Genomic DNA, 13,162 nt, shown 5'->3' on the forward strand with positions numbered 1-13,162 from the left:
ATTGTTGCTTTGTTTGTTTTTTGGGGGGGGAGGGGGGGGAGGGACAGCGCGCGCGGGGGGTTGGGCGGGGGGGGGATATCTGTTAAGAGGGAATATTGTGTAATAGTCTATGGTTAGGGGGGGTAAATATTCTCATGTAAAAAAATCTCTTCAATAAAAATTATTTAAAAAAAAAAAAAACTTTCTGACCTTATGGACCCTAATACTACATCTCTAGATGGTGAATCTCCACTGACTATTGAACAACGAATAACATCATAGCCTAAGTCACATGGCAAACACGCACTTAACACGTGGGGGGGGGGAGGGTTTCTGATAGTGATCAGATGGGGGAGCCCCAGCTGATTGTCTCTTTAACTAAGCCCAAGGCCCATCAAATGCTCTTGTCTGCATGTAGCAGCCTTACTAACTGGATGTAAGTCAGGGATTGAGGCTTGTTCTAGCCTGGTAAGAAGTCTCACAACACCAGGTTAAAGTCCAACAGGTTTGTTTCAAACATGAGCTTTCGGAGCACTGCTCCTTCCTCAGGTGAATGGAGAGGTATGTTCCAGAAACATATATATAGGCAAAGTCAAAGATGCCAGACAATGCTTGGAATGCGAGCATTTGCGGATAATCAAATCTTTTCAGATCCAGAGATAGGGGTAATCCCAGGTTAAAGAGGTGTGAATTGTCTCAAATCAGGACAGTTGGTAGGATTTTGCAAGTCCAGGCCAGATGGTGGGGTGCGAATGTAATGCGACATGAATCCAAGATCCCGGTTGAGGCCGCACTTATGCGTGCGGAACTTGGCTATAGTTTCTGCTCGGCAATTCTGCGTTGTCGCGTGTCCTGAAGGCCGCCTTGGAGAACACTGTTGGACTTTAACCTGGTGTTGTAAGACTTCTTACTGTGCTCACCCCAGTCCAACGCCGGCATTTCCAAATCATGTTCTAGCCTGGGTATAGCTCAGTTCCATGCTGGGTGCGATATTGCACAAATAGAGCCACTGTAGTTAGTTGAAATTGACATTCTCAATGAATCTAATATATATATGACAATATATGTTATATGCCAGTCAGGAGGTGTGTCTTATGTCCTCTAATCTGAAAGGCAGTTTCTCTTTCTGATTGGTACTGACCACAAGACCTGTTACATGCACAGAGTAGACCTTCAAAAGCTGAATTCAGGAAGTCAATGTACAAAGTTTCTTGCCAAGCCATAATCTAACCAGCGGAGTTATTGTCTGCCCACATTGGATTCATTTAAAGACTAAAGGTAAGAAACCCACATTGAAAATGCCTGCGTGAGAGCTCTTCGCGACTTCAGTTGAAAAGGCACATAGGGAAGAAGTTGCTTTGTGTGCTGTTCTTGGCTGTGATTGCTGGGCTATTGGTGTAAAAGTGACAAAATCAAAAGTTGACGGAAAGCAAGATTGGTCGGTGGGGTAGAGGGAGAGTGTTGGCGTGCACTGAAGAGGGAAAAATGAAAGCAAGGGAGCAGGGGAAGAGGGGGAATGGAAGCGAGGGGATTGGAGGAGTGGGGTGAGATTAAGAGCACATGAACAGCAGGAGAGTGGGAAAGAAGGAAATGGAGACCAGGAAAGAGGGAATGGAAGACCGGAGGAGTGGGAACAGGGAAGAATGGAGGAGAGTGGTTGTGTGGAGACAGAAATGGATAAGGGAACAATGAGAGAGCAGATGAGTAGGAGATCAGCCGAGCATGGGAGGGTTAACTGTTGAGGGGAATGTGGAGCGGTGGGGATGGACTCAGAGAGGGAATGGGTAAGAGAGCAGAGGGTGTGTGTCGGAGTAAAATGCAAACCTTAAAAACTATCTGCAGCGTAAAATCTGTAAGGGAAAAATACATTTCTTTTTAGTCCAAAGTGATTTTTAATAATAGAATTTAGGGGGTGATTTTGAAAATCGCACGAGAATCAGCAAAACACGATTCGCGCCACAGCTATCCCACAAATGGTGTGGATCTCATTTTAATACATTTTCATGGATTTCAATGTTTATAGCAGAGGCCCCGCCACTTGATGCATCCTCAGTAAATATTAATACCTCGCCCATTTGACATCACTTCGGCAAGATTTACAACAGCTTTGGCCAGGCATGAGGCAGTCAAGGGGGTCCCTCCGCGGAGCAGAGGTAGGTATAGCCCCGGGGCTAGAGAGACTTATCCAGGCAGCGTCCTGTCATTACTTGACACAGGTTGGCATTGCCAACCTATGCCAGGGGGAAGTGTCAGGAGCGGGCCCAAGTGGGAGCTACATGGGGAGGTGGGGGGGGGTGAATTGATGTATAGTGCATGGTAGTCACTGGCTATACGTCCATGGTGTTGGTGAGGGGGGGGTCAATGCCATTGAGGATTGTCAGACAGGGATGGGAGGGAGCGGAACACTGAAGATTGTTGGCGGTGGGGAGGGGGAGGGAGGGGAGTGAGTGGAATGCCAAGGATTGTTGGAGGGTGAGTGAATACCTGCCAATACCTTTGTGATAGGGGCTGATAGGCTGCAGCACTGATCGGGGTGCCCTTTAAGATGGCGCCCAATCTCTTTGGAGCCAGTTGCTGCCTCTATGAGGCTCCACCCCGCCACAGTGATGGCACCACCAATTTTCTTTTATCGAACAGGCTCAAGATTTGGCAAGAAAACTGGTCTGTGCAACCACAGAGTTTTTTCAATGGGAGCCTGGGCACTTTGGCAAATTTTGGTAAGATTCCGCACTACATTTCTGAGGTTTCTGGTCATCCAGACTCCAAACTCTGCCCAAGCCAATCATAGAAAGGATCATTGTAAATAGTGAGATTTGTAAAAATCGGATACATTGGTGCACTGTGGTGTAACTGAGAATGGACATTTTGCCTGTTATTCTATCTATTTAACACAAGCCATCTCCCCCTGCCTCTAATATATTACACTGACTTAAGGGTTGATTTATTTTGTTGCTGCTGTCTCACCAATCTCCTTTTGTCTCTTTTGTGGCTCTAGTTCCACCAGCACCCCTCAATCTCATAAGTCCTTCTCATGTGGGTTGCGGACAGTCATGTTGCATTGACATTCTTGCAGACACATAGAGATCACTGCAGAGCAATCAGGAGCAAGACCCTTTACTGCTTTATTCTACTGTTCAGTCCAGGGTATAAAACCAGGTTTAACTATGCCCAACCCGAAGACGTCCATTGACTTTTCGTTGCTCTCCAAGCAACTTTCGTTGCAGTCCTGCCTGCAATGATGTTCGCCGCTGTGATGATCACGCCGGGGGCTCGGAGGCCTTTGTAGCTCTTGGCTGGTCAGGGACATGGCCGGGCAGTGCCCTGGCACTTCCCCTTGGCAACCTGGTAGTGCCAAGCCAGCAGTGCCAACCTGACATCCTGGCAGTGCTAACTGTCAAGGGTCATGCCTGAAAGAGGTAAGGAGTGTCTGATGGAGCGAGGCCTGATGGACAGGGCTGGACAGGGGGAGGGCCTGAAGGGGATGGGGCAAGAGGAAGAGCCTGCGGGGAGACTCATTGGGTGGACCCCAATGCCCTGATGTCAGTCATCCTTGGGGGGGTTGGGGGGAGGGTGGTGAAGAGGTTGATGCTGGTGGTCATTGACAGGGGATCCCAATGTCCGGCGTGGGGGACCTACTTTTAGATTGGGGCGCCGTTTAAAAATCTCTGTGGCTTTGGACCAGCTGCCGTCTTTGGTCCCGCCCTATCAATGCCAGTGCCAATCACACCCCCTCCAAAAAATGACTAAGTTGGGGGAGATTGTGGTCGGGATCACGCCAGCCCACCGAACTGGAATTGCACCGTGCTTCCCATCAGAGATGGCACTTACAGTCATTTTTTGAAAGAATTCCACCTGCCATGTTTGACAGTGCAGAACTCCCCAGTACTGGCACAGGAGTTTCAGCCTAGTTAATATTCTCAAACTCCTGACAATTATTTTAATTTTCACGACATTTAAATGGAAGGTGTAAACATTGCAAAAACCATGAAGAGGTTTTAAAGAGTTCTCCGATAAAATGTTTAAGCATTGTGAAGTGTGTACAGATGTTGCTTACTGAAACATTCACCTGAGTTAGGAGCTGCACTTCGAAAGCTAGTGATTCAAAACAAACCTGTTGGACTTTAACCTGGTGTTGTAAGACTTCTTACTGTTACTTACTGTGAATAGCTTTGAAGGCATTTTAATAAAGGTTTTCTTACTTGATTTCCAAAATAATTTTGGACAACCTGACAGTAATTTTTAGTTTGTTCTATGTTGTATAACTGGCAATAGACAATGTTTCCTGACATACATTTCCAATTATTGCCATCGCTGAATCCCCCACTATTAACATCTTGGGGATCACCATTGACCAGAAACTTTGGGGACACTTTGCCCTCTGCACCGCATCCCTGGCCGCATCGGTTACAGGCACCGCGGAGGTCTCAGATCCCGGCACCGGTCCCTGGTCATGGGTTTGGAAGGTGCTGTCTAAGGAACCTTGGTGAATTCCTGCAGTGCATCTTGTAGATGGTCCACACAGATGCCACTGTTTGTTGGCGGTGGAGTGTTTGAATGTTTGTGGAAGGGGGAACAATCAAGTGGACTGCTATGTCCTGGATAGTGGCGAGCTTCTTGAGTGTTGTTGGAGCTGCACTCATCTTATGGTCTTATGGTTGATTCTTAAGTGAATTTGCTGTTGCAAAAGCTTGGAGAGAGCATTTCTCACACTTTCAAGGTGTGGGTGTCTATTACCATGGCTGCTTAATTGACTGTAGCTTTTCCATTGGCTTTCTGCTGGTTTCTTCCTCTGAAGGAATTCAGTCCAGAATAGCTTCATACTGCTAGAAAAGCGGGGAACAAAGATGGCTGTCTCTTCTATGGAACCTTGTACAAGTCCAAAGTCTTTTTCCAAATAAGGAGGTGTGTAAGGTCAGTAAACATCCTTAGCTGCTGTGTGACACTTGAAATTTACCAATCTGGTTTGCATGAGGGACCGTCATTACATGATGAAAGTTCAATGGGAATTAATTCATAGTTGTCCAATACACAATGGAGGGGATTTTCCGGCCGCTCTCGCCAGTGAGAGTTGCTGGTTCTGCCGACAGCGCACCACCGCTGTGGGTTTCCTGGCAGCGTAGGGTGGATTCAATGGGAAATCCCATTGACAGCGGTAGGACCAGAAGATTCCACTGCAGGCCAATGTTGGGCTGCCTCCCACCACTGAGAATCATGCCTCGGGGTGGGGGGGGGGCATCTATCATGCTATTGTATTTGGAGGGGTCATTTGTCCATGGTGAGAGAGAAAGAAAATCAGTCGGAAACCAGGCGCCGGAATGTGGCAACTAGGGGCTTTTCACAGTAACTTCATTGAAGCCTACTTGTGACAATAAGCGATTATTATTAATTGTTTGTTGACAGTTCATCCATAAACAAAGGGAATGTGAATTTTCCGGATGAAGTGAATATCCATATTTAATTATAATATAATAATCTTTATTAGTGTGTCACAAGTAGGCTTACATTAACACTGCAATGATGTTACTGTGAAAAGCCCCTAGTAGCCACACTCTGGCACGTGTTCGGTTATACAGAGGGAGAATTCAGAACATTCAATTCACCTATCAAGCACGGGCGCAATTCTCCGCGGTCACGAAAATTCGGAGAATAGCGGGCGGCATAAATTTTTACGGACACGCTGGTCTGACGCCCTCCCGCTATTCTCCGCCCCCCCCCCACGCCCGCCTCCCGACACGAATCGCTGCCCGCCGTTTTTTTACGGCGAGGAGCTATTCACCCCTGGCCGATGGGCCGATTTCCAAGGCCTTTACGGCCGTTTTTATGAACGTAAAACACACCTGGTCTGACCGTTCGTAAAAACGGCCGTAAAGTCCCGATCTGGGGAACCATGGCACCGATTGGCACGGCAGTACCACGGCCGTGCCAAGGGTGCCATGGGCCCGCGATCGGTGGGCACCGATCGCGGGCAGCGGGTACTTACCCCGCGCACTCTTTCTCCCTCCGCCACCCCGATGGATCCATCCGCGGGGCTTCTGCGGGGCATAACGGCCCGCGCATGCACGGGTTTCACGCACAAGCGCGATGACGTCATCCGCGCATGCGCGGGTTGGAGTCGTCCAATCCGCGCATGCGCAGCTGACGTCATCTGACGCGTCAGCCGTCGCTAACTCTGGCTAGCGGGCCTAACGAAATTCGTTAAGCCCGCGATGCCGGAGTTCAAGGCCGCGCGATGCTAGCCCCGACCGGGGTGCTGAATCGGTTCCCGGTCGGGGGAGCGGAGGCTGGCATCAAACGCATCTGTTTTTGACGCCAGCTTCCCGAGTTTTCGTGACTCGGGAGAATCGCGCCCCACATCTTGTGGGACTTGTGGGAGGAAACTGGAGCACCCGGCGGAAACCCACGCAGACCCAGGGAGAACGTGCAGACTCCACACAGACCTGTGACCCAAGCTGGAATCGAACCCGGGACTTTGGCACTGTGAAGCAACAGTGCTAACCACTGTGCCGCCTGCCACCCCTGCTTGAGTCTGATGGTTGTCTGGAGGTGATACTCTCAAAAGGCATCTGATTTGCAGCAGTTATTTGAACAGTCTTTTGTGTTTTTAAAAAATATAGCTTGAAAGTTTTTATAGCTTCTTGCCTATGCTGGGAATGACGCATGGAAGGACAGTCCAACTTGATGTTGCCAACGTTGGTTGAAGGCATGCCTGAATATTTGATAACGCAATGTTTTGTGTTACTGATCACACAGCTTCTGCATAGGTTATTGCATTTATTGCATTTATCTTATAAAGTAGGAGTTGTCATGATATGCAGACATGCAGATAATGATATACAGACAGGCACAGACTGGCAGATAGTGGTATCTCACTATAAAAGGCACGAGGCACTCACATTCTGCCTCTTTCCACTGATGAATATCTACAGAGTGAGTCAGGGTGTATTTACAGTATCATACCTCCAGCACGGGGCTAAGAGCTAGTCTGGTTCAGTCAGACAGAGTAACCACACTTAGGTTAGCAGAGAGTCGAACTCATAGAGAATTGTGCTAACCGTGGTTCAATGAATCAGATTGAACTAACTTCAAGATCTGGAGTATATTTTGGTTAAAGCTGCATTCAGTTGCAGCCTGTGTTCTCCCAGAGTACATAACACAACAGGGGTCTCCTTTATTTTAGCATCTTTGCTTATTGTTTTGCTGCTGGAGTTGGCATTATGGCTCACATTGTGGGTGTCCGGCTGTAAGTCAGCCTCAGAGTACTGCCTCTCCTTCACTCTATTCTCCAAGGGAACAGTGTGATAATACAAAGACAATAATAGCCCACTCCATTCTTCAGCCCTTTCTCAGCACATGGTGGGGGGTGTAACATACAGCCAATCAACTCTTTGGGGAGGCTTGTTGTGGTGTTTCCAACAAACAGCTGTTCAGATATAAACTTGTGGCTGGATACCTGTCCATGACCCCCCCCCCCCACCCCACAAAAGCATTGGCAAGCTTACCCATTGGATAGGAAAAGGAAAAATGAAAATTGCTCATCGTCACAAGTAGGCTTCAAATGAGGTTACTGTGAAAAGCCCCTAGTCGCCACATTCTGGCGCCTGCTCAGGGCACTGGTATGGGAATTGAACCGTGCTGCTGGCCTGCCTTGGTCTGCTTTCAAAGCCAGCGATTTAGCCCTGTGCTAAACCAGCCCCTACCTGGGTAACTGAGCCTTATAGATTCGCAATGTCTCAAACCAAACCCAGTTAAGTTAGCTGTCCTCAGGCGGGATGGTGTTGGGAGTGGTAACGGAGGGGGTATATTGTTTTGTTTAATCTCATCATAGGGTATGAAAGGTGAAATATGGCTGTGGTTCCTGCCCCTAAACAGTTTCCACTGTCTCCTATTGGAATTTACTTGTGTGAGGATTAGGGGACCATTGGGCTTGGTGATGCATCAGCCCAATGTGTAACAGACAGTTTGACTCTTACTGTTTATCCGTATGCATAAGGTATGACATTTTTGGGAGGTAGAGGAGAGTGAGTAGCACCTGAGTAACTATCATCCAGAAAGTGAAATGTGACATTGGAAGAAGGGCAGAAATAACCAGGACAATTTAGCCAGGAAGAAACAGCACAACAAGAATTTTTTTTTTTTGTAAGGCAAGGCTGTGCCTTGTGGTTTACATTTCCTGGTGGATGTGGATCAAATTCCAGCCCTTCTTGTCGGTGTGATCTTCCGGTCCCGCCAATGTGACCCCTATCACAGGTTCCCTGGTGGTGGATGCAAACAACGGAAAGAGCTGTCGACATCTGCGGGTCTGGAAGATCCCACCCTGGCCAATGGTGAGCCGCCTCTGCAAAACACGCTACCCGCTATGTTGGCCTCCGCAGCCACCCCCTTCCCCCACCTTCTCATGACACACATCCAGTGAAGTTACAGTAACAGGAAGCCCAAGGAAATTCTGGCCTTTTATAGGCTGTCAGATTTGCATTGAGGCGCTGGGACAGAAGGTGAGGAAGTGATGGGCGGCTGTGTTGTAAAGGGTAGATTAGGTACATTAAAGGATTTTGTTACATTAGCTTTTGGAATGTTGGCAATATCAGAAAGCAGCAACTTCTGCCCGTTCTATATGCCCTGAGAATGTTAGATAAATCTTTCCAGAAGCCATGACAATAACAATGCACAGAGTGTCTCCGCTCAGTGTGCTGCGATTCTGTATTTTTAAAGATTCATTTACAGGATATTGATGTTCATGGCTCGTCCACCATCTACAAAGCGTAAGTTAGACATGTGATTTATTGCTCTTGAGAAGGTGGTGGTGAGCTGCCTTCTAGAACCGCTGCATTCCATGGGGTGTAGGCACACCCAAAGTGTGTTAGGGAGGGAGTTCCAGAATTTTGACCAGCCACAGTGAAGAAATGGCGATGTATTACCAAGTCAGGATGGTGAGTGATTGGAGGAGAACTTCCAGGCGGTGGCATTAAAATAATAGAATCATAGAATTTATAGTGCAGAAGGAGGCCATTCGGCCCATCGAGTCTGCACCTGCCCTTGGAAAGAGCACTCTACTTAAGTCCTCACCTCCACCCTATCCCCGTAACCCTGTGACCCCACCTACCCTTTGTTTGCACACTAAGGGTAATTTAGCATGGTCAATCCACCTAACCTTCACATCTTTGGACTGTGGGAGGAAAGTGGAGCACCCGGAGGAAACCCACGCAGACACGGGGAGAACATGCAGACTCTGCACATCCAGTGACCTCTGCCGGAATCGAACCTGGTACCCCGGCGCTGTGAAGCAACAGTGCCAACCACTGTGCTATCATGCCGCCGATATATTCCCATATATCTGCTGCCCTTGTCCTTTTAGATGGTAGTGGTTATGGTTTGGATGGTGCTGCCTAAGGAGCCTTGGTGAATTACTGCAGAGCGTCTTGTAGATGATACACATGGCTGCCACTGTTGGTGGTGAAATGATTGAATGTTTGTGGAAGGGGTGCCAATCAAGCGAGATACTTTGTCTTAGATGGCGTCAAGCTTCAGAAATGTTGTTGAAGCTGCATTTATCGAAGCAAGTGGAGAAAGTATTCCATCACACGTCTAATTATGCTTTTTAGATGATGGACAGGCTTTGGGGAATCAGGTGAGTTACTCACTGCAGGATTCCTAGCCTCTGACCTGATCTTGTAGTCACAGTATTTATCTAGTCCGGTTCTATTTCTGGTCAATGGTAACCCCAGGATGTTGACTGTGGGGGATTCAGCGATGGTAATGCCATTGAATGTCAAGGGATGATGGTTAGATCCTCTCTCGTTGAAGATGATCATTGCCTGGCATTAGCGTGGAATGAATCCTACTTACCACTTATCAGCCCAAGCCTGTCTGTTGTCCAGGTCTTTCTGCGTATGGTGATGCACCTCTTCAGTATCTGAGGAGTCGCGAATGGTGTTGAACATTGTGGAATAATCAGTGAACCTTCCTACATCTGACCTTATGATGGATGGAAGATCATTGATGAAAGAATTGAAGCTGGTTGGGTCGAGGCCAAATGTAAGAAAATGCTTTGATGCATCTAATCTACCCTGTACAACACAGCCATATCTCTGCCTCACCTCCTGTTCCAATCCTTTACTGTAAATCTGACAACCATTAAAGGGTCTGAATTTCCTCCTTCCATTATGTTCAGCACCAGAAATGAACCATACAATGCCCTTTCACTGAAACCCATCAAATGTAAGAGAGTTTAATAAACACCAGTTAACCTGTCACATTGTCTTCAATTTACAGAGGAAGCTACGATGGCCAACAGGCATGAGCGAACAGTTTCAGCAAGTGGTGAAAGTCTCTACACGATTCTTGGCTTGCAGAAGAAATCTTCACCAGAACAGGTTGACGCAGAATATAGGTAGGATCATTGGAGCAGGGGAGGCTATTAAGGCCCTTGAACCATTAAATTGCATCAGAATTGAACTGTATTGTTATGACCAGTCCCCAGGTACAATTGGGATGAAGGGATGAACTGGCTCCCTTTCTTTATTGTAACCCCCCTCGGTTGGTCGCAACAAGATTAATTTGAAAACAATTCCTTCCCTTGGGGATACCTTTAGCCAGCCCAATATATTTATGTTTTAACAGGAGCCACTTTCATCAGGCTTTCTTCAGTTAAAGAAGGAGTGAGTTTATTAGCTACAAAATGCGAGAAAAATGCTAATGCATATATATTCACACTAATTAGAAATGAGAATTGAGTCCAAAAGTAAGTAAGTAAAAAAATATTTTAAAATCAGTCTTTAACTTGTCTGTGAAGAGTAGATGATGGAACGTTGCGGCTGTTGCGATTCGCAATTCCCAACGCGCTGACTTCAGCAGATGAGTCGGTTTTGAGGTCATTGCGCTGCGATTTTGCTGAGAAGCTGCCCTGTTTCCTTTTCAGCTGTGGCTTTGCCAATGTGGTTTGCTTCAGCAATCAGACAGGAAGAGAGTGGTGACCTCCAACCTTTTACAGGGGTGTGCTGCTATCTTTCCTTCTGTGTCATATGCTGACACATCCAGCACCAGTTGACACTGACCAAGTTTTTCAGCTTTGGCTCGCCATTTTTAAATCCCACAGTCCTATTTAAAAGTTCATTTTTTCCGTACATAGAACATAGAACAGTACAGCACAGAACAGGCCCTTCAGCCCTCGATGTTGTGCCGAGCAATGATCACCCTACTCAAACCCACGTATCCACCCTATACCCGTAACCCAACAACCCCCCCCAACCTTACTTTTTTTTTTAGGACACTACGGGCAATTTAGCATGGCCAATCCACCTAACCCGCACATCTTTGGACTGTGGGAGGAAACCGGAACACCCGGAGGAAACCCACGCACACACGGGGAGGACGTGCAGACTCCACACAGACAGTGACCCAGCCGGGAACCGAACCTGGGACCCTGGAGCTGTGAAGCATTTATGCTAACCACCATGCTACCGTGCTGCATAATGCAGGGTTTTCCTTCATCATCCTGACAGTATGATCAGGACATACACAGTAAGCCTCCAATGCTCTCCAGGGAAGAGACGTCCATAGACTCTGAGAGAGGGATCTTTGTTTCATTTATCTGCCCATAATTTTATATATCTCAGTCATGTCCCCCCTCAGTCTCCTCTGCTCCAAGGAAAACAACCCCAGTTTATCCAGTCTCTCTTCATACTCAAACTCTCCAGCCCAGGCAACAAACTGGTAAATCTTCCAGTGCTATCACATCCCTCCTATAATGTGGATTCTAGAACTGCACACAATACTCTAACCAACTTTTTATAGAGTTCCAGCATAACCACCCTGCTCTTAAACTCTATGCCTCGGCTAATAAAGGCTGGTATGCCATATGCCTTCTAAACCGCTGTATCCACCTGCTTTGCTACCTTAAGGGACTGGTGTACATGCACACCAAGGCCCCCTGATCCTCTGTGCTTTTCCGGGTCCTGCCGTTTATCATGTATTACCTTGCGTTGTTTGTCCTGCACAAATGCATCACCTCACCCTTATCAGGATTGAATTCCATTTGCCTCTGATCTCCAATCTGACCTGCCCATCTATATCCTCCTGTAATCGAAATTTACCACCCCAACAATTTTTGTATCATCCGCGAACTTACTGATCAACCCTCCTACATTCATATCTAAATCTTTTATATAAATCACAAACAGCAAGGGCCCCAACACTGATCCCTCGGGACCCCACTGGACACAGGCTTACAGTCAGAAAAACACCCCTCGACTATCATCCTCTGCTCCTGCCACTCAGCCAATTTTCGATCCAATTTGCCAAATTTTCTTGGATCCCATGGGTTCTTGCCTTTGTTATCAGTCCCCCATGTGGGCCATTATCAAAAGTCTTGCTGAAACCCAAGTAGACTACGTCAAATGCATTGCCCTAATCTACACACTGAGTCACCTCTTCAAAAAATTCAATCAATTTGGTCAGACATGACCTTCCCTTAACGGTCTAATTTTAAGTTTGTGCCCCTTTTTTCAGGATCCTTCCATGGAGGAAATCATTTTTCACATTGTCACCTTGAACAAGATCATTGCAATAGTAATCTTCTCATTTACCTGAGATTAATCATATTAAATTGGAGCCCTAATAGTTACTCCATTGAATTAGTTGGTATATCATTAGTCAACATAAAGTTGAGTATCAAACCTGGGATCTGCCACAATCTGTGTGACTCAACATCATGCAGCACATTTGCAAATGAGCAGCCGGCACCAGCTAATCAATATCAACAACAACTTTCATTTATATCACATCTATAAAATAGTTAAATGTCATCAGCCACTTCACAGGAGTGATTATCAAACAAAATGTGACATGCAGAGTGAAATGAGATATTAGGACGGGTGACCAAAAACATGAGGGAAGACATAGATTTTAAAGAACCTCTTAAAGAAGAGAGAGAGGTAGAGAGTTAAGGCAGGTTATGGAGGGAATTCCAGACCTTAAGGCCCAGGCAGTTGAGGGCATGGCCACTAATGTTGGAGAAACAGAGATCAGTGATGCACAAGAAGTCAGAATTGGAGCAACGTAGAGATCTTGGAGGATCGTAGGGCTGGCGGAGGTCAGAGGGATAGGGAGAAGATGAAAACATGGGGTGAGGGGTGATGAGGGTGTTGAAAAGAAAGATGGAGAATATTTAAATTGAGGTATTGCCCTA

At 46.9% G+C, this 13,162-nt stretch overlaps 1 protein-coding gene across 1 annotated transcript in view; it reads left to right on the plus strand.

Annotated features, from left to right (window-relative positions):
* Positions 1-1,220: 1,220 nt before the first annotated feature.
* The window catches only part of LOC119951194 (dnaJ homolog subfamily C member 5-like), a 45,530-nt gene continuing 33,588 nt past the window's right edge, over positions 1,221-13,162 (plus strand). The window contains exons 1-2 of the mRNA XM_038774593.1: positions 1,221-1,257; positions 10,249-10,366. Coding sequence (XP_038630521.1) covers positions 10,260-10,366 — 107 coding nt within the window. The 5' untranslated portion in view covers positions 1,221-1,257; positions 10,249-10,259. The remainder of the gene's footprint in view (positions 1,258-10,248; positions 10,367-13,162) is intronic.

Source organism: Scyliorhinus canicula, chromosome 1, assembly GCF_902713615.1.
Source record: "Scyliorhinus canicula chromosome 1, sScyCan1.1, whole genome shotgun sequence".
In the NCBI taxonomy this organism is placed as follows: domain Eukaryota; kingdom Metazoa; phylum Chordata; class Chondrichthyes; order Carcharhiniformes; family Scyliorhinidae; genus Scyliorhinus; species Scyliorhinus canicula.